The sequence below is a fragment of the Cervus elaphus genome, chromosome 7, assembly GCF_910594005.1.
Source record: "Cervus elaphus chromosome 7, mCerEla1.1, whole genome shotgun sequence".
Classification (NCBI taxonomy): domain Eukaryota; kingdom Metazoa; phylum Chordata; class Mammalia; order Artiodactyla; family Cervidae; genus Cervus; species Cervus elaphus.
The window spans coordinates 37,481,967-37,506,533 of NC_057821.1; the positions used below are offsets into that span (position 1 = coordinate 37,481,967).

At 38.1% G+C, this 24,567-nt stretch overlaps 1 protein-coding gene across 7 annotated transcripts in view; it reads right to left on the reverse strand.

The window, feature by feature from the left end:
- Positions 1–24,567, reverse strand: part of CDKAL1 (CDK5 regulatory subunit associated protein 1 like 1) — a 580,103-nt gene that overhangs the window by 136,561 nt on the left and 418,975 nt on the right. For all 7 annotated transcript variants that reach the window (XM_043908414.1, XM_043908415.1, XM_043908413.1 and 4 more), the window contains one exon: positions 3,964–4,144. In XM_043908414.1, the coding sequence (XP_043764349.1) occupies positions 3,964–4,144 (181 nt within the window). The remainder of the gene's footprint in view (positions 1–3,963; positions 4,145–24,567) is intronic.

Sequence of the window (24,567 nt, forward strand, 5' to 3'; positions counted from 1 at the left end):
GATCATTATCCATGAGCAAATGGAAGACGATCCGGAAACCACCCAAAGCCAGGAAGAGGCAAGGAAGGATTCTCCTGTGTGGTCCAGAGAAGCAGGGGCCTGCCTCTGGGCTTTAGTATCCAGAATTGTCAGACAATGACTTTCTGTTGTTTTAAAATGAAATGAGCTATTAAGTCATAAAAGGACATGGAGAAACTTTAACTGTGTATTACTAAGTGAAATAAGGCAATCTGAAAAGGCTACAATACTCTAGGATCTCGACTACATGACAGTCAAAAAGGCAGAATTATGAAGACAGTAAAAATAATCAGTGGTATTGAGGGGCAGGGGAACAATGAAAAGGGAGAGCACAGAGGATTTGTATAGAAGATCAAACTATTTTGTACAATACTATAATGGTAGTTACATGTCTGTACACATTTCCCCAAACCCACAGAATGTGGAGTGAAATGAAATATAAGCTCCTGACTTTGGGTGATAATGATGTAACCAACATACCACTCTGGCGTGCGATGCTGGTATCAGGAGAAGCTGCATGTGTATGTGGCAGCCTATATGGGAACTCTATGTCCCTCCTACTCAGTTTTGCTTTGAATCTAAAACTGCTCTAAAATATATAAAGTCATTAAAAAAAAAAAAAGGCTCTGCTATGCCCGGGCTGGATGACTGAAGTCTAATAATGTAAGGAAGATACTAAGGGGTTATGTGTAAAAGATGAAAGAACAAAATAAAAAGCATCTGAAAGCTGATTTTATGCAGAGTTCTGCTTCTGGCTAAGGCAAACCAGCTTGTATCAGACCAGTGATCTTGCCAACAAAAGTTAGAAAAGGTGAATAAAATTTATAATATGTACTGTTTCAACATCAAAAAGCTATCAAGGCAGTGAGAACCTGAGGAATTAAAATCCTAGAGAAAAGCTCAATATTGAATCTACTTTTCCCCTCTGGGTATTTATCAACTTGTAAGCAGTGGATGGGAGCCTGAGAAGACAAGTAAAAGCTAGGAGGCTGAGTAACTATGCAGAGCCTTAAGGGTTTTCATGAGCTTGCAGAGACAAAAATTAAAAGTTGAAAACCTGCCATAAAGAAAAGGCCCTGGTAACCACCACAGAATTTTGGTTTGCTCAGGCTTTTTACCAGTTCACAAGAGTTGATTATGTGTTTCTCTTTCCAATTTCATGTTGAGTGATATCACACTAGTGATTTGAAATTCACATATTGCTGAAGCCTGGCTTGGAGAATTTTGAGCATTACTTTACTAGCGTGTGAGATGAGTGCAACTGTGCGGTAGTTTGAGCATTCTTTGGCATTGCCTTTCTTTGGGATTGGAATGAAAACGGACCTTTTCCAGTCCTGTGGCCACAGCTGAGTTTTCCAAATTTGCTGGCATATTGAGTGCAGCACTTTAATAGCATCGTCTTTCAGGATTTGAAATAGCTCAACTGGAATTCCATCACCTCCACTAGCTTTGTTCGTAGTGATGCTTTCTAAGGCCCACTTGACTTCACATTCCAGGATGTCTGGCTCTAGGTCAGTGATCACAGCATTGTGATTATCTGGGTCATGAAGATCTTTTTTGTATAGTTCTTCTATGTATTCTTGCCACCTCTTCTTAATATTTTCTGCTTCTGTTAGGTCCATACCATTTCCGTCCTTTATTGAACCCATCTTTGCCATCTTTGTTCCCTTGATATCTATAATTTTATTGAAGAGATCTCTAGTCTTTCCCATTCTGTTGTTTTCCTCTCTTTCTTTGCATTGATCGCTGAGGAAGGCTTTCTTATCTCTCCTGGCTATTCTTTGGAACTCTGCATTCAAGTGGGAATATCTTTCCTTTCCTCCTTTGCTTTTCGCCTCTCTTCTTTTCACAGCTATTTGTAAGGCCTCCTCAGACAACCATTTTGCCTTTTTGCATTTCTTTTCCTGGGGATGGTCTTGATCCCTGTCTCCTGTACAATGTCACGAACCTCCGTCCATAGTTCATCAGGCACTCTGTCTATCAGATCTAGTCCCTTAAATCTATTTCCTACTTCCACTGTATAGTCATAAGGGATTTGATTTAGGTCATACCTGAATGGTCTAGTGGTTTTCCCTACTTTCTTCAGTTTAAGTCTGAATCTGGCAATAAGGAGTTCATGATCTGAGCCACAGTCAGCTTCTGGTCTTGTTTTTGCTGACTGTATAGAGCTTCTCCATCTTTGGCTGCACAGAATATAATCAGTCTGATTTCAGTGTTGACCATCTGGTGATGTCCATATGTAGAGTAAAGTAATGGTAAACTAGGATCAGTTCAGTTAAGTCGCTCAGGCGTATCTGACTCTTTGCGACTCTATGGACTGCAGCACGCCAGGCCTCCCTGTCCATCACCAACTCCTGGCGTTTACTCAAACTCATGTCCATTGGATCAGTGATGCCATCCAACCATCTCATCCTCCGTCATCCCCTTCTCCTCCCGCCCTCCATCTTTCCCAGCATCAGGGTCTTTTCCAATGAGTCAGTTCTTGGCATCAGGTGGCCAAAGTATTGGAGTTTCAGCTTCAGCATCAGTCTTTCCAATGAATATTCAGGACTGATTTCCTTTAGGATTGACTGGTTGGATCTCCTTGCAGTCCAAAGGACTCTCAACAGTCTTCTCCAAGACCACAATTTTAATGTACACACAAATCACTTGGAGAGGAAGACTGACTGGGGAGGTCTGCGGTGGGGTGGGGCTTCAGAGCCTGCATTTCCAGCAGCCCCATGGGTGGACAGCAGCTTTACTTTTGTGGGGACCAAAAATGCCCCTGCTGCTGTTCACCTCGCTCCTCGCTACCACAAACAGCAAGAAACCAGAAAAGAGGCGAACAGAAAACATCTAGAAACACATTTTTCTGCATGTATTTCATAGTTCAAAACCTTTTTTTTAATTTAAGAAATTTAAAAAAGAATGAATTAGACTATTTAAGGACAACAGAACAGTAGTTGCCAGGAGCTGGGGATGGAGAGAGTAGATGACTACAAAAAAGTAAAAGGGAATTTGAGGGGATCTGATGGAACTGTTTCGTATTTTGATGGTAGGTGCAGTTACAGTAGTGAATGCATTTATCAAAATTCAAAAAACCACATGCTGGAAGGAGGTAATTTTGTTGTATGCATATTATGTGTCAATAAAAATAATTAATTTAGATATAAAAAGCAAGGTTCATTTGATTTCTTTTTATGTTTATGAAAAATTAATGGTAGCACACAATTTGTTTTAGTTATCAAAAACAAAGCAGAAAATTTTCATTGAAAAAATTCTACTTCCTCTTAAGGCTTACTAATATTTTTTCATCTTGAGCCAATGAATTTAACTGAAATTGGCCTATTGTGTGAGAAATTGTGTGAGGCTATTAATTTCTGGGGCATTCTGGGAAACAGTTTGCCTTTCCTGGATCTCAAGCTCTTTCACATTTATTTCATGTCATCTTATTCTAATATATCAATGAACATGTAAGGATGAAATTGAGGTTCATTATGAAAGCAATACCACATCCAAAATAGAAAGACAGCATCAAATCTATCCTATGGAAAGGGAGAAAAACCAGGGGACTCCCCAGTAAGCAACACATTCTGAAAAGCAGCTCTTATGAAGCAGGGAAGCCTCCTTCACTCACAGATATTTAAATTTTGCCTTCTTTTCAAACATCCAAGGACTTATCTTGTAAATATAGTTAGTACTAAATATAAGTTTAAAAAAATTTTCCCAGTGTTATCTGACCCTCATTCCCCAAGAGGGAAAAAAAAAAAAAAAGGTAACATTTTAGTCACCTAAGGTCATTTAGTATACTAAGGTCTCCCTGCCCCTGACCCCAACTGGGAACAAACACTCCATAATTTGTAACTTAAGGGTCAAACCATGAGCTGGCTGTGTGAAGGTTGGCAACACAGCTGCATTGTTATAGCTTCTGGCTAAATTTAATATCTTACAAGAAAAGTGTCTTACCACTTGTGCTGGAACTTGTTCCATTTTTGCAGCAGGAGTTCCTGATCTTGGGTAAAACTGGTTAATAAAGAGACTTGGAAATTTGTACTCTTCAACAAGTTTCACTGTTTCTTGAAAATCTTGGTCTGTTTCTCCAGGAAAACCACAGATGATATCTGTAGCAATAGTTATTCCAGGAACTCTAGAAAATAATGAGACAAAAATGTACAAAGTTGACTACAATCCATAATTATTCTACTTCCTTGACATTTTAAATACCATTATTCCTTTAAAAAGTAAATTTTATTTTTAGGAAAGGGACGTTTGCAAAGAGTTTTAAAATTCCCTAAATAGCAAAATTTTATAAAAAACATGGCCCCCTACCATTCCCCAAAAGTACCTATATTTTTTTTAATAATTCAGATGTTTTTCTTTTCTTTTACATTTTATTACTGATGCTTATTCTGCTATTTCTAGATTTACTGATTGTTAGGCAGCATTTGTTGACTTCAACAAGGATTTAGCTCTTTAAATTACTATATCCTTCTCTTCCCAACATAATCAGTGCTCAACTTATAGTTAAATTAACAGTATTAATGGTATTTCCATTGGTATAATTGCTAAGATAGTGTTCACTCTACAGTCAACTGGTATACTATCAATAGGGTTTCTTTTGCACATTTAATTTTTTGTAGAATTAATAACTGCCTAATTTTTAAAAAAATGTTTAATATTCTATATACTTAATTAAATGTTTTCCAGATCCATCAGTTCTGTCAAAATCCAACATTATTTTCTAAATTCTCAAAGTACCATATAATTCACCGGTTCCATTTTTCTCTCTGGAAATGCCATTCCTAACTTTCTTGAAGCATGAGTTGCTTTCATAATGGACCAGCTCTCATTCTTGAATATGGCTCCTTGGTCTTTTCAATCACCTTTTTTTTCCTGGATCCTATGTCTTCCTAATACTTGACTATTCTGTTCTCCTTAACTCTGCTGGAGTATTCTTTCAAAAACTTCATCAAAAAGAGTGGCAGGGAAATTTTGTTGTTATTGTCTTAGCATCTCTGAACATCTTAATCCACACAACTGACCAATAGTGTGGCTGTGCATAGTACTCCAAAATAAAAAGTAATAGCCATCAGAATGCTGTGTTGTTCTTTTTTTTTTTTTTTTAACCAGCAAGATGCTGATGAGATTTCCAGATTTACTCTGATGCAAACTTTTTTACATGGGCCCCCCTAACTTTTTATGTTTTTAGGGTGTTCATTTTATTTTGAAAGTTTTAAAAATTTCACGTTAGCCTCTTGGCAGTCATTTCTCTTTGGCTATTGAGTTTCTCCATAAGTATGCTACAATATTGTGTGAAAGAAGGACAAATTCGTTTTTAAAAATGTTTCTTGCTTTCTGCTTAGTCTCACCCAGCTATTAATTTGGCTGAACTTTAATTAGTAAAAGTTCCAACGTCTGGAACTTTTCTATGCGCTGCTAGACAGAAAAAGAGACAAAATGTGCAGAGAAAAATGAAATAGCTTATTTGGAAAAAAAATTTTTTTTAATTTTTATTGTGACATAAAAATATTTTTTCTTTTAAGGGTAATTATAAAATTTATTTTTAAATATCATAAAAAACATATGCTTTAATAGTAAGTTGTAAATAAAAAGATGGTTTTCTAGACTTACTAAAGCATGTGAAATAAAATTATGTCAATAACTTCAATTAGCAATTTTTTTTACAGTTGACATAAAACTACTTCTGAACAAAAGAAATCCACAACTAAAAATAAAAGTAATAGATCACAGCAGAACTGACAGAGACGAGTCCATCTCCCTAGGAAATTAGAGGGAAAAAAATCTGAGAAATTGCCTGTGAAACACTGCAGTGACAAAGACAATTGGCTATTGTCCTAGGCTATGAATTGGAATGAACTTGGCACTAGACTGTGGGGCATTCCCAAAGGAAAGTACCTTACTGCTCCTCCCCCCTCACCCAGCATCCTTCTTGATCCCGTGTAATTCAGTTCAGTATGATGCAACACCTGCTTACTTTGGCCTTCAAGTCCATAGCCAAAAAGGAAAGACAAAGCTTTACAGTAGTTGTCATAAATGTTAAGGAAGAGGGTATTCAATGCATAAATACATTTGATAATCTACAAAAAAGCTGACCAATAACAGAGGTGAGGGTAGGACACTATGAATTAGTGAAAGACCTAAGTTAGTACTTAAAAGCAAATGCAATTTAAGTTTCAACGTATGTAACAACATAAACTGACTACCCATAAAATGTTTCAAACTAGAGACTACACCTTAATGTTGAAACTCATCTATACATTGATTTTGTATATGCAAATCATTCTACTTAGGTTTTTCAAAATAACTGGGCTCCTTAGGTGAACCAAAAATAAAAAATCTGATATTTACACTGTTAATTGCTTAGTAAATAATTCTCTTCAGTACATGAGAAAAATCAAACAAGTTTGAAGTGGACCAAATTCTAAATTAATTGCATATGATTTCAGAGTCTGTTAGGAAATTTTAAGGGGCGTAAAACAGAATATTAATGCAAATATTTAATGCTAATTGTGAGTAAATGCTGCTTTTTGAGACAGTATGAGTTTTAAAATACTAATATTTTTAAATGACCATTTCCACAAATTTATTGAAACTGTGAGTCTAATAAATATAATTACGCGCTGTTAAGCCTTTTTAAAATCTAGAAGACCTTCTGTATTTACATTTTCATATAGTATTAATTCTGAAAGAATGATGAAAATGTTCAATTAGCTTAAGTAAGAGAAATTTTGATGTATTTTTCCCAACTTACGCTAGTTATTCACTTGAAAAAAGGTTCATTAAATAACTTGGGAATGGAATTAATGAGAACATTTCAAACTATGCCTCTGCTCTGATCTTATGATTAGTTCTGAGAAATCAGTCAGGGACATGTGAAGAGAATACTACCTATGTAGTAGGTAGGCCAGCATTTAAGAAAACTCCAAATATTTTAAAATACTTATTATTTAGACTGACTGAAAATATGTACAAATATACACTCCATACTATATCTGAAATGCTACAAAAAATGTGGTGCTTTAATTCACTTCAATATTTTCACTTGTAATTTGGTGTTTTATTAGCAAAAGTATAAGAAGGATGATTCTATATCATTCTTTACGTCTCAATAAATTATGAGCTTCAAATTCCACATGTGAAAAAAGTAAGACTAACACACATGCTATTTATCAAAGTGGTAAAAAGGATTAGAAAAAGGATCAGACCTATTAAAATTATTAAGCATAAACAAAATACATGATTAAAAGAATTATTTTTTCGTCTTATGGAGATTCATTTTAGGACGATCAGTCCACACTTTCAGGAAACACTAACTTAGAAGTAGAAAGAGAAAAAAAATCTAGAATGAAAATAAAAATATAACATATCTAAATATATGGGATGCAGCTAAAGGAGTGCTTAGAAAGAAATTAATAAATTTAAATGTGTTAGAAAGAGGTAAACGATAATCTAACCTTCCATCTTAAGAGGTTTAAAAAGGAGCAAATCAAGCCCAAAGTAAGACAAATAAACTAATAAAGGTAATAGAAGGAAACAAAAAAATAGAAAAAAACAACAAAAGTAAGGGTGTATCTTTAAAAATAATAAAATTACTAAACTAGTAGTAGACTGAGAAGATAAAACACAAATAACCAACTTCAGGCATGATGAAGGAGACAGCACTATAGATGCTATCAATATTCAAAGGATACTAAGGGAATATCATGGGCTTCCCTGGTGCCTCAGAGGTTAAAGCGTCTGCCTGCAGTGCAGGAGACCTGGGTTCGATCCCTGAGTCGGGAAGATCCCCTGGAGAAGGAAATGGCAATCCACTCTGGTAGTCTTGCCTGGAGAATCCCATGGACGGAGGAGCCTGGTGGGCTACAGTCCACGGGGGTCGCAAAAAATCAGACACGACTGAGTGACTTAACTTTCACTAACTTTCACTTTCACTAAGGGAGTATTATAAACAATTTTGTATCAAGAAACTAAACACTTAGATGAAATGGGCAAATTCTTTTAAAGATGTGAGTTATAAAAATGGACTGAAAAAGACAGGAAAATCTGGACAGCCTTTTATCTACTACAAAAATCCAACCTGTAAGTTAAAATATTGTCAAAGAAAACAACACAAAACAACCCAGTCCAGATGACTTTATATTTAAGAGGGAATACAACCAATTCTACAGAGATTCTTTCTTTCTTTTTTTTTTTTTCTGGCCAGTTGGCATGCCACATCTTAGTTTCCTGACCAGGGATCAAACCTGGAGCCGTGGCAGTGAGAGCATTGAGTTCTAACCACTGGATAATCAGGAATTCCTAGACATGATTTCAAAAACAGATGAGAAATAAACTCATTTTACAAGTCCAGCAAATGGAGCCTATATGAAAAAACAGAGAAAGAGATGGAAATATTAATATTTTCAGACCAATAATCCTCATGAACTCAGAGACAAAAATCCTTAACAAAATATAAGCAAACCGAGTACTGAAATACATAAAAAGCATTCTATATCATGACTATGTTTTTAATCAGAAATGCAAGGGTTGGTATGACACGCAAATATTAACAAAATAAGCCATATGAAAAGAAAAAAGGATAAAAACCCCATGGTGATCTTAGTACGTGCAGAAAACTCAGTTTACAAAACCAACCCCGATTCATGATAAAAATTCTCAGCAAAGAAAGAACAGAAGGAAACTACTGCAACCTGATAAAGGTCTAGAGCTATTATCATATTTATTGGTAGAATACTAAATGCTGTTCCATTAAGAACAGCAACAAGGCAAAGAATTCTGTTCTTCTTCAATTCAGCATTTCAGTGGAGCAGAACATATATTCAGGGAAGGAAAGCAAGAGAAAGAAATTAAAACCATATAGATTGAAAAGGAAAAGGTTTTTTTGGGGGCAAGTGACATAATCTCATATGTAGAAAATTCAAGGAATCTAATGAGTCTACTAGAAAAAATGAGTTCACTAATGCTAAAGATTAACATACAAAAATCAATTGTAGTTTTACATATTAAATGAATAATGAGAAAATTAAATTAAGAAAAGAATTTCATTCACATTAGCGTAAAAATACTTAAGAAAACATTTGAGCATAAAAACAGATAACTTATAGAGAGTTTCTTAAAATTTGCTGCAATATTAAAGAATAGTTAAATAAACTGAAAAATATCATTTTCATGGATTGGAAGATTTTACTGTTGTTGAGATGGGTGGTCTCTTCAAATTGACGGAAGATTCAATGCAACCACCATCAAAATATTTCAGCATGTTTTTCCATAGAAAACATCAGCAAGCTGATTCTAAAATTTACATGAAAATGCAAAGGACTTAAGATAGCCAAACAATTTTGAAAAGGAACAAAGTTAGTGGAATGGATAAACCCAACTTAAAGACCTACTACAAAAGCTACAGTAATCAAGACAGCATGGTAGCAGTATAAGGACAGACCAGTGAGAGAAACAACACAGAGAGCCCAAAAATACACCCATAAATTTACAGTTCATTTTCAACAAAACAGCCAACGAAATTCAACAAGGGCAAGAGACAGTGTTTTTGGTAAATGGTGCTGGAGCAATTGCATACCATACGCCAAAAAAGAAAAAAAAAAAAAGAACTTATTAGACCCTTATCTTGCATTATACATAAAAAGTACTTCTATATGAATCATAGATATAGATCTAAGAGCTAGAATTACTAAATTTCCAGAAGAAACTTTTTGAGACTTGAGTAAGGCAAAGATCTATCAGCTATAACACCAATACCAAAAGCACAATCTATGAAGAAAAGCTGGATAAACTGACTGAAAAACACACTGTTAAGAAAACAAAAAAGAGAAGCTACAGACTGGGAAGAGCTTTACAAATCATATATCTGATAAAAAGATTTGTACAGTTTGTACACAAAATATATTAAGAACTCTTTTGGCTCATCCACACAGGAAGACAACACAACTGCACACCGGGCAAAGGGTTTTTAACACTTCACTAAAGAAGATACACAGACAGTACAAAAAAGTGCATTAAAAAATTGTCCAACATCATTAGTAATTTGGACAACCCAAGGTAAAACTGTGTAAGATGACACATACCCAGGAGAATGGCTATACTGAAAAGACACTGGAAAACGGCAGACATCAGTGTGCATATTGAGAAACTTACACCCTTAACCCACTGCAGGTGGGAATTTAACGTGACACACTTTGGAAAATGGTTTGGCAATTGTTTAAAAGCTAGAAACACACTTAGTGTTACTAGGAAAGTCTATTTCTAGTTATGCACCAAGAGAAATTAAAACATACGTCCACACACAAAGACTTGTACGTAGATTTTTACAGTAGCTTTCTTCATAATGGTTCCAACCTGGAAACAGTCCAAATGTCTATCAGCTGGTGAATGAATAAACAAATGGATATGCATACAATGAAAATTTACAAATAAAAGAGAACCAATTAATGATACATGCACCAACATGGATGAACCTTGAAAACATTCCTAAGTAAAAGAAGGGAGACAAAGGATTACTTATTGTTTCCACTTGTGTGAAATTTCTTCAAGAAGCAAACAGAGACAGAAAGCAAAAGAGACAGAAAACAGATCAGTGGGTGCCTGGGGCTGGGAGCAGGGATTCACTCCAAGTAGTCATTAAGAGAATCTTTGTCATAACTAAAGTGTTTTAAAACTGAGTTCTGATGACGGTTGCACAAATGTATACATATACTAAAAATCTTCAAACACACACTTACATTGGGTGCATACTGGATGGCATCCGAATTATACCCACAACAACCCTCTTAAAAGTGAAAAAATAACACCCAAGCAAAAATTATCTGTCTGAAGATAGACAGTTACGGAATTCTCCATAATATACTTTATTCTAAGAAGTCCTTAGCCACGCTCTGACAGAGCATAGCCCAAGAGTTAAATATGGTCAAATAGAGGAGAAAAGGCAAAGATAATAAAAGGTAAAGTTAAGGTTAAAAGGGAGTTATGTTCAGAGCCTGCTTTCACGAAGGACTAGAAGGAAGAAAACTTGAACTTATTTCCCAACTACTGATTTATGACAACAAGGAGTCATTCTCTTCATACTGAAAGAGGAAATTTAGGGAGAAACAGTATGACATCTTCAAATAAAGTTAAAAGAATTTTCAGCAGCTTTAAATTTGCTTTCATAAATTTACAAAAAAGTTCTTAAAGGACCTGGACTGAAAACAGAAAAATCCCTGACACATTTAGCTAAGGGCTGAAAAGCCAAAATGGGTCACTAGGACAAAGATAGAATAGAAGGTTTGGGAATCCATTCCTAATCTTTTAACATGGGTGACTAGGAGAAAAATCTTCCCTGAGGGGCTCTGCTACTAACTAGCTGCAAGCTTTTAGGCAAGTTACTTATTTAGTACTAGGATGCTTCAGTTTCCATTTCTATAAAATGAGGATAGTGAAAGTATTCCCAGATAAAAGGATTAATGAGTCAGTACATATACTAGCTGATTTAGGATAGTACATGCTGACGTTTTAACCAGTATTATTCTAATCCCGTCATAGAGACGTTAACAATAACCATCATATATCATATGATACTAAGTAATAGGCAATATGTGAACTTAAATATCTTGTTTAATATAACCTCCATGTAAGGTAGAGTCTATTTAGTCCCTATGAAAAGGAAAGTAACATGAGCGAAATAAAATTCAGAAAGGTAGAAGACACTGCCAACAGTCACAGAATCACTAAACGGTAGGACTTTCCTGGTAGCTCAGCTGAGAAAGAATCTGCCTGCAATGCAGGAGACCCCGGTTTGATTCCTGGGTCGGGAAGATCTGCTGAAGAAAGGATAGGCTACCCACTCCAGTATTGTTGGGCTTCCCTGGTAGCTCAGCTGGTAAAGAATCTGCCTGCAATGAGGGAGACCTGGGTTCAATCCCTGGGCTGGAAGATCCCCTGGAGAAGGGAATGGCTACCCACTCCAGTATTAGAAGGGAACAACTACCCACTCCACTATATGGCAAAGGAAGGGTCAGTCTTATCTCTTATCTGTGTCACTTAGGTACTGATCACACTTATGTACATATTTGAGCTAGCCTTACCAAACAGAAAATTGTGTACAGAACTGCTGGTTAAGTTACGTTCTAAGTAGAAACTTGGCTCAGATATTTTAAGTTCTACTTAATTTTGTTTTTAGTTATCAACTTCTATTGACCAGTTTTTATTTGTGCAATAGGTTTTAACATAATTAACTACAGAAACAAACTCAGCGCTGGTGTAATTCCTGTGTTAGATATTTTTGGACACTTGTCAGGTTGTGCTGAGGCCAGAAATTGTTAGTATTAAGAGTATTTTAGAATTTCTTATAGTTTAGTTCAGTTGCTCAGTAGTGTCCGACTTTTTGTGACCCCATGGACTGCAGCATGCCAGGCCTCCCTGTCCATCATCAACTCCCAGAGTTTACTCAAGCTCATGTCCATTGAGTCGGTGATGCTATCCAACCATCTGATTCTGTCGTCCCCTCTTCCCGCCTTCAATCTTTCCCAGCATCAGGGTCTTTTCAAGTGAGCCAGTTCTTCACATCAGGTGGCCAAAGTATTGGAGTTTCATCTTCAACATCAGTCCTTCCAATGAATACTCAGGACTGATCTCCTTTAGGATGGACTGGTTGGATCTCCATGCAGTCCAAGGGACTCTCAAGCGTCTTCTCCAACACCACAGTTCAAAAGCATCAATTCTTCAGCACTCAGTTTTCTTCATAGTCCAACTCTCACATCCATACATGACTACCGGAGAAACCATAACCTTGACTAGGCAGACTTTGTTGTTGTTGTTTTTTTTTTTTAAACGGTAAGAGAACACCTTTATTTTCAGTAGACGGAGCATTTGGAAAGGAAAGAAAGAGATCTTGAAAGTTAAAAATATTAATGAAAAATGTGACATAAGGGTTGGAAGACAAACCAGAAGAACTCCTTCCAAGTAAAGGAAAAACAAAAAAATGCAAAGAGATGGAAAAGAGAGAATAAAGTTGTGGAAGCGCCTACATGGTCCACCATCAAGACAGTAAGAGGTTTGGGGGGAAAAAAAAAAAGAACAGTAAATTCAAAAAAATACTTCAAGAAATCTCCTTGGAACTGATTGAAAGGGCCCCCCACGCAGACACAGTGGAGGAAGACGGACCCACACAAACTCCTGGCTGCGGGAACTCCACGATCCTTACACTTAAGGGAAGAAAAAGGAAGGAAAAATGGGTCTCGAGGTTTTGCACAAAAGAGCCACATCCCATTAGACATTCAATGAAAGGATGCCTAGAATTATGGAGGGAGATGACCTCCAGCCCAGAATTCTCCCCTAATCCCTAAGAGTCAAGTGCGATGGTTTAACAAAGGTGTTTTCAGACACACAGAAAATTTACCTGCCACCCTTTCTCAGGAAGCTGCTGAAACCAACCAGAATGAAGAAAATGGGGACCCAGCAAACAGAGGACTGAACACAAAAGAAAGATAGGTGGAGGGCCCCCACGGCGGGAGGGAGCTCCCCAGGGCCCCCAGTGCGGGCAGGGTCACTAGTGGCAGACGAAGGCCCACTCCCTAGACAACCGGCAGACGGAGAAAATACAGAGGCTGGTTCTCGGGCCATAAACAGCAAGCAATACAAGTCCACGACCCCTGAAAGAAGCGAAGCTCACGGAGCCGGCCTTGACCACCAGGGAACCTTCGCAGGGCTGTCCTGGCGGCTGACTGGCCGCAGGACAGGGGTGAGCGTCCAAGCAGAACACGGTGGTCCTGCTGAGCCCGGGAGGCAGAGCGCAGTGCCGAGCGGCTGACGTCACTGGGAGGAAGAGTGACTCGGGGGTGGGGGAGCCCAGAGCCTGTGTCGGGGGAGGGGCGTCCCTGGGGGGTCCTGGCCCGCGGCCCCGTGCACCGGCTCTAACCAGACAGCGGCTCCTCCAGGGGTAAAAACAGACCAGACGTGGAGGCTGAGCCGTGCTGGGGGGCCTTCCGACACAGCCACGGGGAGGCGGCCACCTTGGCCCCTCGGAGTGACCGAGGTATGAAGCTGAGAGGTCAGGAAGCCTGCAGCCGACGTGAGGACCACGGCGAGAGGCTGGCCTTCTGACGCCTGCCCAACAAAGGACTAGGCAGACTTTGTTAGAAAAGTAATGTCTCTGCTTTTTAATATGTTGTCTAGGTTGGTCATAACTTTTCTTCCAAGTTTACCCATATTCATACATATTTATACTTTAATCACATCACCATGTCAGTATCTTCTAATTTTTTGTGTGATGAAGAGTATCAAACTAATAATGGCATGTCAACTCTTAAAGTCTTTTATATTCTCATCATATACTACTGCTATAATTTTTTACTAACACTTACCCACACTATCCCGATAGCTCAGCTGGTAAAGAATCCGCCTGCAGTGCAGGAGACCCCGGTTCGATTCCTGGGTTGGGAAGATCCACTGGAGTAGGGATAGGCTACCCACTCCAGTATTCTTGGGCTTCCCTTGTGGCTCAGCTGGTAAAGAATCTGCCCTCAATGCGGGAGACCTGGGTTCGATCCTAGGGTTGGGAAGATCCCCTGGAGAAGGGAAAGGCTATCCATTCCAGTATTCTGGCCTGGAGAACTCCATGGACTGTATGTATAGTCTATGGGGTCGCAAAGAGTCGGACATGACTGAGCTACTTTCACTTTCACTACCCACACTATCAGATTCAGAAGAAACATGAGCAGAAATAGGGGCCCTAAGTGTAGCAGAAGGAGACGAGTCCACGTTCAAGGGAGTTGGCATGGTCTTGTTCCCCATTTCTGTTAGTCTCTTAAGGAACACAAAAGCAAGCTGGCATCTATTAAGCACGTATTGTACAACAGCTGCTATTATAAATGCTTCATACTCATCACTTTACTTGGTCGTCACAGCAGTCCAGGAAGGGATGTGTTGTCATCTCTATTTTGTGAAAGAAGGACCCAAGGCTCAGAAAACTAAGATAATCTATGACTGAGTGGCTAGATACTGGGGCTAGAGACCCAAATCTGTTTGGATTTAAAATATGATTTCTTTCTAGGGATATTATTACTGCTTCCTTTCTCGGAACCATCTGTTAATAGGAATAATTATATCTACCTATTTCTTGATGAGTGATGATAAAGATAAAAAAGTATATATTATCAGGTAACCATTTAGGCTTTAAATGCCTCTATAATCACCAGAGAAGAGCAGTGGAAAGAGCACTGATTAGGCTGAAATGTTTGGGTTTATTAAATATCCTCTGTTAGAAAAAGCTTGCAAAATTTTTCCGTATGGAAGGACACTGATCAAAACAATCAAACTCATCAAAGTTCATATTCTACTACCTTAATGAGATCACATTTACACAGACCACATTCCCTGAGGATAAAATTACAAATAAATGGTAAAAACATAGGTTTAGAAAAACTTAAACCCTGTTTTTTAAGAAGCTGAATACAGTAAGAACATAAATGTATTCCTACAAATAAATAGCTGTGATCTTTTTCAAAACAGAACATATAAAATTCCTGACCTTCAGAGAGCAGTTTAATCTGCTTGTTTGAAGAAATTACTTTCAATAGTAGCCAAAATCTACATGCTAATATATAATTCACATAGTAATTTTAAGTGATATTTATAATCAGGGATAGACTTTCAAGGTCTCTCTCTGAGAAAGAGCAGCTAGCAGTAATTAGTTTTTAAAATTATTCCTTCTCTTTGAAAGTAATAAAATCTTTTGATAAGCTTAAAAAAATTCAGATGTTTACTGTTGAAATTTGGTACAATTTTACTTTTTTGAAGTAAAAAAAGTAATATACATGAGACAAGCAAAGGAAGATGGATAAAATGACAGATAATCTGTTAAAGCTTTGCAAATTTCTAGAAATTCTAAGAAATCAGGATTTAAAATGGATTAAAATTTTTAAATCAGAATTTAAAAAGAAATGGGTTGGTGGAGGGATGGCATGGGAGGTTGGGGTTAGCAGATGTAAGCTTTTATATAAAGAGAGAGAATGGATAAAGAAGGTCCTACTGGATAGCACAGAGAACTATATTCCATATCTATGATAAACCACAATGAAAAAGAATATTTACAAAAAAGAAAGTACATATGTATAACTGAATCACTTTGCTGTACATATGTATAACAACATTGTAAATCAACTATACTTCAATTAAAAAATATTAAAAACTGAAAAAAAATTAAATGGTAAAAAAAAGACTACTAAATGTCGTGTAAAAACTAATCAGAAGTGTTTCTGAAACTCAGAAAGAAAAGTAGCTGGTAAATAGGGGGGAAAAAAAAAGATGGGGCTGTGCATATGCATAACACCAAATAATTTAGTGTCATCCATTACATTTCTAAACCTGGTTTAAATCCAGAATATACAGTTTGGCTTCAAGCAAAAAAATCAAATGAATCATCACAGTTAACTAAAAACTAAATAAATACTATGTTAAGTAAGTTTTTTATCCTGTAACACCATGCTTGCTTTCCACAGCAAATATGTAGGAGTAAGCACAAAGCCCTACATAAGACCAAAGATATTGCTTTAAAAATTAAAAGTAAGCAAACTGGATAATATTGTTATAATACTTAAAGGAACCATATTAAATTTCACACAAGTTTTACACATCTTTTATTAAAATCATTTTATGATATTGCTGGTTAAAGTGAAGGTATTTACTATCTATGCTACTGTTAACACAATTCTTATATGAGTTTTTCTGTTTCTATGGTAACGTGAATTATAAGGTTCAATGAAGCCAGATTCTGTAATGTGTATTTTTCTGTTACTCGAGGTGAAAAGGAAATGAAACATTTCTAACATTCATAAACTGCTGCAAATGTCTGAATTCCATTTAGAGATAAGACGATAATTACTAAAGTAATTAGAATTCTTCCTGGATGGAATTATTTTGCACACAGTGGAAATTTAGATTTGGGAATGAAAGCAGGGGCCAGGGTATATTCAGCATCGGTAATTAATTACAACCAGAACCAATACACTATTCTGATACCTTGGAACAGACTAAACCTTCTGTCTGCTTCTGACTACAATATGAAAGAAAACTGGTCCCCCACCCCCATCCCTTAAGTCAGAAAGATAAAGTGGGTAAAATCATTTTATTCAAGAGAAAATCCAATTACAGAAATAATCAACTTTTCTCTCTTGCTTTATTTTTTTCATATTTGAAAGGGTTTTCACATTAGCAGAACCAATTAAACAAATATCAGGACAGGGCAAAAACTACAAAGTTGGGCAAGTTGCTTAATTTTTTTTTAAATTAAACTTTGAAAAAAAAAAATCACTTATTGAAATTGCAGAGACTCAGAGCCAGAGCACAGTGTTCTCCAATAGGAGAGCATGACTGGAAGGTGACTGAGCACTGGGCTCAGGAGGAATGATTTATAAAATGCTTTAGTGATAGAACTGTGTTATCACTATGCTATCCCGTCAACTACAAATGAGAAATTAGACAAATGTCTACTTTTATTAGAAGTGTTGTGATCATCAAGAACTCAGAGGTGTCACATTTCAAGTCTATGCTATCCTAAACTGCAATCGGTACAGCATCTTAAGTAATACTGGAAAAATACAGACAGAGGGGGCATGCCAAAAGCCATCAAACCAAAACACAGAAGCAGTATTCACACTTTCCTTATCCCTCACTGGCTGAACTCCTGTTTTGTTTTGCTTACTCTCAAAATCAGATCAAGGGTTGGCAAACTATGGCCTGTGGGGCAAAATTGGCCACTGCCTATTTTTATAAATAAAGCTTTATTGGAACTTGGCCATACTCATTCATATCCATGTCAACTGTGGCTGCTTTGGCTACAAGAAGAGAGCAATTGTGACGGTTGCAATCACAAAGCCAAAAATATGTATTACTTGCAGCTACTGTAAACAACCAAACAAACTGATGAGTCTAATTGTTGGTAAGTACTCCCAGAGACACTCCAGGGTAACTGGCTGGGGGATGGGGTGGGGGCAGGGAGGAGGTGTCAGTGGGCATATGATGCTCTGCAAAATGTAGCCCAAATCAATCTTTTCATTATCACCAAAGTCCTCTTGATACAGTTCAAATCAGAATACTCTCTCCCTGAGGAATCCTGGTGCACAATCTATTAGCACCTATCTGTACAATTCATCCCTCATGACACATTTCTCAGACAAAATATTTTCTGATTTTCTCTCAGCATCTCGACTCCCTGGTTCCTATTTCGTACCTCTGTGAAGGCCAGATTATGATGGCACCTGGCATCTTTCACATTGGTTGTCTTGTCTTATGCGTTCCAGTAAATCATAAGCACCTGGTGGAATTAGGATGGGGTTAGAGTCACATTCTCATACTCTTCAGCAAGGTTGTAGCAGCTTTACCGATAGTTGAGGCTCAATAAAGGTGCCCATTGAATTAAAGGTGACGGGTAAGGGAGAATTGGGAAAAAAGACAGGGTTGATGAACAAAAAATTTCAATAAAGTAATAGGCTTTATTCATATGTGTGTGTGTGTGTGTGTGTGTGTGTGTGTGAGCATGCTCAGTCACTCAGTTGTGTTCAACTCTTTGCCACCCCATGGGTATAGCCTCCCAGGCCCCTCTGTCCAGTGGAATATTCCAGGCAACAATATTGGAGCAGGTTGCCATTTCCTACTCCAAGGGATGTTCCTGACCCAGGGATCAAACCCGTGTCTCTTGCGTCTCCTGCACAGGCAGATGAATCCTTTACCACTGCGCCACCTGGGAAGCCCCTTATTTATATGCACTAACGAGTAATCTCTGTTCTGACTAATATCAATCTCAGCATTCTACTTCAAAGTCCTAGAAGCCCACTTCTGGCCTTTATCTATCTGGCAAGGGAAGAGAAGGGGCGATTCTTAGGGCTTTTAAGTGACAAGCTTCTCTTTGGAGTAAAGGCTTCATGGACGCTGCCCAGACACTGGCCACCAGAGTTGATCTATCCTGCTTACAATGAGGGCAGTGATTCTCCAGTGAGTACTTTTAAAAATATGTATTAGTTCACTAACAGTTGCTTCACTCTTAATTCTTATTTCTAGAAATAAGTAAAACATTTACAAGGGGTCAAAGCTCATTTTAAATGACCTGCGTTTATTTGTAACTTTCAGTTTAAAATTTGGTGAAATGGGGTTTGAGCTGGAATGTTTGAAGTTGAAGCCAGATGTATGAGACTTGGGAGAGAAGTTTTCATTCTAATGCTGCATTAGAGTTGCTTCCTTGTGTTTTTGAGGGTGCTAAGTCCCATCATTCAAAAACTGCTTATTAAGTGGATGGTACGTTCTCAGTAAAGTGTGTGTACACTCAGTCCCTTCCGTTGCGTCCGACTCTTTGAGACACCACGGACTGAAGCCCATCAGGCTCCTCTGTCCATGGGATTCTCCAGGCAAGAATACTGCAGTGGGTTGCCTTGCCCTCCTCCAGGGGATCTTCCTGACTCATGGATCAAACCCGCATCTCCTGCGTCTAACACATTGAAGGCAGACTGTTTACCCAGTGAGCCTCTGGGGATGCCCCTCCCAGCAGCAGGATAGGGAACATCTCAAGGGGCTGCTGTGGCAGAGAGGCAGCAAGGGACCAGAGCTCTTTCCACACAAATATCCCATGAAATGGGCTTGTGTATGAAACACTGTAGATTTTACATGAAGGGCCCGTCACTCTTTATGACACTGCCTCTGGATCCCCCGTTTGTGCAAATCTCTCCCTCCAAAGGAGCAATTCTGCTCTGTCTCATACCACGCTAGGCTGGTCTGTCAGCAGCGGCTGTCCCCCAGCCCTCCACGGCACGGCCTAAGACATGCTTCTCCAAGCCTGAAGATGCTTGAGGCTCTCCCCGACGGTGAGTAATCCAGTTCCATTCTGACCACAGCAGCTGTGTGCAGGCGGCCTGTGCCTCATACGCTGGGTTTAGCGGGGCTGGGATACTGGGCCTCACTCTGAGGCTGGTGGAAGCCGATCCTAAACCAAGAAACATTCTAAAAGCCAGGAGCAAAGCCACTGCATAAGGGAACATCAGGCCACTATAACAAACTCCAAAGTCACCGTTAGGAGAAAAGACAGACACAGCTAGTCACACCTGAATTAGCTCAGCTCCAGGTTGGCTGTGTGGCGCTTTCTGACGCCAGCCTCTCTGAACCTTATTGAACACTTACCCTATTCCAGGCATTCTTCAAGTATTTTTCATATACTGACTCATTTAATCCTCACAGCAGTTAATGAGATAGGTAATATTTTCTCCATTTCATAGATGTGGCAGCAGAAGCACAGAGAGATTAAGCCTCTTGCCTAATGTCACACAGCAATGAGAAGTACAGCCTGGGTCTGTTTTCAGAGTCTGTGATTTTAAAGGACAAACTGCCTCCCTGCGATGGTGGGCAGTGCATGTCCAGGAGTGCTATATACAATTATTCCAAAAGACCTCCTTTTTCAGAAACACGAACTACCGGACGTCATTGTAGAGTGACTTGACTGAGACATTCATCCAGAAACACAAGTGCCATCTGATGAGACCACAACCATGAAATAACAAAAAGACCCACTTAACATTACCTGCTCAGTCTCTCCTCAGTTATGCAATTATTACTTTCATGCTAAAAAACAAGGTCACTGAGGACAAGGTCGCTTGTCCAGAGTCACACAGAGTGAGTTAACAGGACAGCAGGCCTGGGATTATGGTTTCTGACTCCCAGTCCTTTACTCAGATACTTACCCTTTCAGCCAAGGAAAAGAAATGTAGAAGAGAAAGCAAGGGAAAAAAAAATCCTCACCAGATACCCTATCTGTGCCAGTAGCTAGCAAAAAGATATTCATGAAAGTTCAGATCTTATCACACACATTTTCAGCAGTGCCCAAATCAGAAGAAGAGATAGGTTCCCAGGAGATTAGAAACATTAGCAGACAGAACTAGCTCTTGGCTCAGAGAGCCAGTGAGGAAGCAAAAAATCTTGATAATTTTTAACACTTCACAGCACGTCCCAAATTATGCAAGGTCTAGAAAGTAGCCCTGATTGTATCCTTTTTTGGTGAAACAATCTAAGGAATAGTCAGAAGATAACTGTGGTGGTGCTGGATTCCAAGTCCTGGACAGTTCACAGGCTGGCACAAAAACCAAAGTACCTCTGTCTCGCATACAGCTCAGAGACTACTAACTGCTCTAAAGAACCACAATGTATCACATGCTGATATTGCTGTCTCTGTGCTGTTTCAGACATCAAAGCAACCATCTCAGAAGGATGGGGTGAGATTCACAGAGGCTCTGAGAGGCAAAGCCTCTGCACAGAGGAACAGGACTACCTCTCAAACCTACTGAACTGGACAACTCTCAGGAACCACACTCCATCTAAAAGGTTTTTGTACTGTGATGTTAAGACCACCAAAAAATTTGGTGTGTGAGCACCAATGTAAACAGAGATGTGTAGTCTATCAGAAAGGCATTGGGGTGGTAAGAGCTACCAGATGAAAGCCTGATTTAAAGGCAATTTGATGCATTCCAACATACAACAACTGAAAGGTGTGGGCGTGCCCAGTCATGTCCAACTCTGTGACTCCAGGGACTGTAGCCCACCAAATACCTCTGTCCATGGGACTCTCCAGGCAAGAATACTGGACTGGGCTGCCATTTCCTCCTCCAGGGGATCTTCCTGACCCAGGGATTGAACCCAGGTCTCCTGCGTCTCCTGCATCGGCAGGCAGATTTTTTTTTTTTTATTGCTGAGACACCTGGGAAGCCCACAGTAACTGAATTTCACCTGCAAACCAAAGGACTGAGCAAATAGAATCAGAGTCCACTGGAGGGCTATGCACCAGCGGGGGTAACAGTAACGCGGCTGACGGGGCCAGATTCCATGCTTGGGAGAAGGTGGTGAGATAAATGGGATTATGAACCATAGAGAACATGAAATTAGGAATAATACGGGTTTGGAGATGGGGAGAGAAAGGACACAAGGAAAAACTGCAGAGGCTTGCTGGCATGATAACAAGAAGGCATGACAGGGTGCACAGGGCCCCACAGTGCCACCTTCTAACGTACAATCTCCTGAAATGAACCAAGTGTGACATCACTAGACTCTACATTCCACTTCAGTCTATGTATGTAGCGCCAATCATGAAGAATACTTCCAAACAGCTTTAACAAATCAATTTCTGATCAAAAAAGTAAAAGAAGAAACTCAAGGTGGTAAAACACAACCGATGGCTATCACATCATACCTAACGGGTAGATCTTTTTTAAAAGTCCTCATCGGATACGCACACACAATTTGTAACTCTGCATGAAGACAGATGTTAACTAGACCTATTGTGGCCATCACTGCATAATACATTCAAATATCGAATCATTATGTTGTACACCTGAAACTAACATAATGTCGTATGTCAATTGTAGACAGTGTTTGTTAGCACAGGAGCAGGGGTGGGTGGATGGTGGTAGTGGTGGTAGACTACATAGCAGGAAAGTTAAAAGGTAAAGTTGAAAGGTAAGCATAACGACCACATGATATGAAGCGCTGGAAAGGCAGGCGCACTCTCTCAAGATGGACTAAGACTTGACTCTACATTTACCATGTAGTTCAGAACATTAAGAGAATAAAAACAGAACCAAAGGAGAAAAACAAAACAAAACAAAACACTTTTACCAGAAAGCAAATTGCACTCTAGTATTATAGACGACTATTCCTTTATACAAAGCTAAAACTGTTATGCATGTAATTTATTGTATTAAAACAGATTGTGCTGATGAACATGAAGTAACAAGAAAATGAATCTTTGTACATCAACTATAATAAAGAGATGTTTACAAATCTGTATGCTACTCACCATAAAAATTACAACCAAGACAGACATTAAACATTAAGTCCCTAATAGTCAAATATTAGAAATTCTACAAAAACCATTATCATATTATGCAAAGGACACACCACATATGATAGGCAATTACTGTATATTGTGTGTTAAAGTATTTTCAAGGGGAAAGTATGAAATACCCAGAAATATGAATTTCAGAATAACAGTGAAAAATCTAAGATAAAAGGTAATTTGATGCAGAAACTCTATTTTATTAAATTGGAAATTCAGTTTAAAGGAGTTACATGATTTTAAGCCTGAGTTTTTTATTCAAACTTGGTCCAATTACTTTTTACAAATTTAAATCTGCTGATGGTGTGCATATTTCCAATAAATACAACAGCATGAGATTCCATACTAGCAGGACACCTGCTAACATCTTTTATTCATGTGCGTGTTCCCAGTGCAAAGCAATTATATTATTTCAAATATTTTAAAATGTTTTCTATTACTGCCTAACATAACTGCAGGTTACCTTACAAACCATGACTTTCTTTTTGCACTCCCTCTGTCTAAATCTCTGGGGGGGAGAGGGGGAGACTTATTTGTGGTGTTATTTGTAGAAGTCAGTAATAGCTCAAAAAATAATCTCAGTCTAGTTTACCTGCATCTGATTACAGATGCGAGAATATAGCTTCCCATTAAATGCAGGGGAAAGGCGTGCATATATAGATTTTGTTTCTTATCCTTGATTCAGCTCTTAGGGACTGGTTCCCAACATTATAAACTCTAGGACAGGAAATACGTGCTAAAAACTAGTTATTATAGCTCTGAAAACCTTTCAGTCCTCACTGTTCTCAAGGGCTCAGCATCTCATGAGCCACTGCAGTCTTGTCAGCTTCTCATCCACAGGAGCGGGCACAGAGATACGTGCGGGGGCACGACGCTTCAGACAGTGAGGGGTGCAAGGAATTAAGCAATGCACAATGTGTGTTTATATCATATTTTTCTACGTTTGTTGAAATAACAATTGTTTAGGCATATCTCACAACTGAAAATGGTAAATCTGAAAGGCAATGAGTTCCTTTATATTGATTTTAGATCATCTTTTTATAGATTATTATGTTAAATTAATTTACATTTATTTTAGATCATCCTTTTATAGATTATAATAATATTATTATAATAATCTATAACAATAGATTATTATAGCAAATAATATTATTTATTATAATAAATGACATTATATTATGTCATTTATTTTAGTACAAGTAGTTGTACTAAAAGTTACAAAGGTTGGCTTTGAAGATTAATACAGAAATCTCACTTTTAGCATTGAAGTAAGGACCCCAAAGTATTAATGTAACAATATTTTTAATAAATCTGAAACTCTTCATTGACATATGCCTAAAGTGGTAAAGATTTTTCAAGAAGCTATTCAATGTATATGGCTTGTAAAGTATTAATTATAGCTAGTAACTAACTTTTAACAGCCTACTATTTACTCTATCCCTTTTTTATCTAACTTTCTCAGCAATGGTGAGCCATCAACAAAAATATTTTTAATCTTGACAAAGAGACATTCATCTAAAACAGAACAGGCTCACACAAAGCTTTATCACAGGGGCACAGGACTTCAGACCATTATTGTTTTATGACTAAAAAATGAATGACTTAAGACAAAAAGCTCAACACCCTTAAACTTCATTTCTATTCATTCTCTAATAAATGCCATCTGTTGTGTACTTTAGGGATATAATACCCGT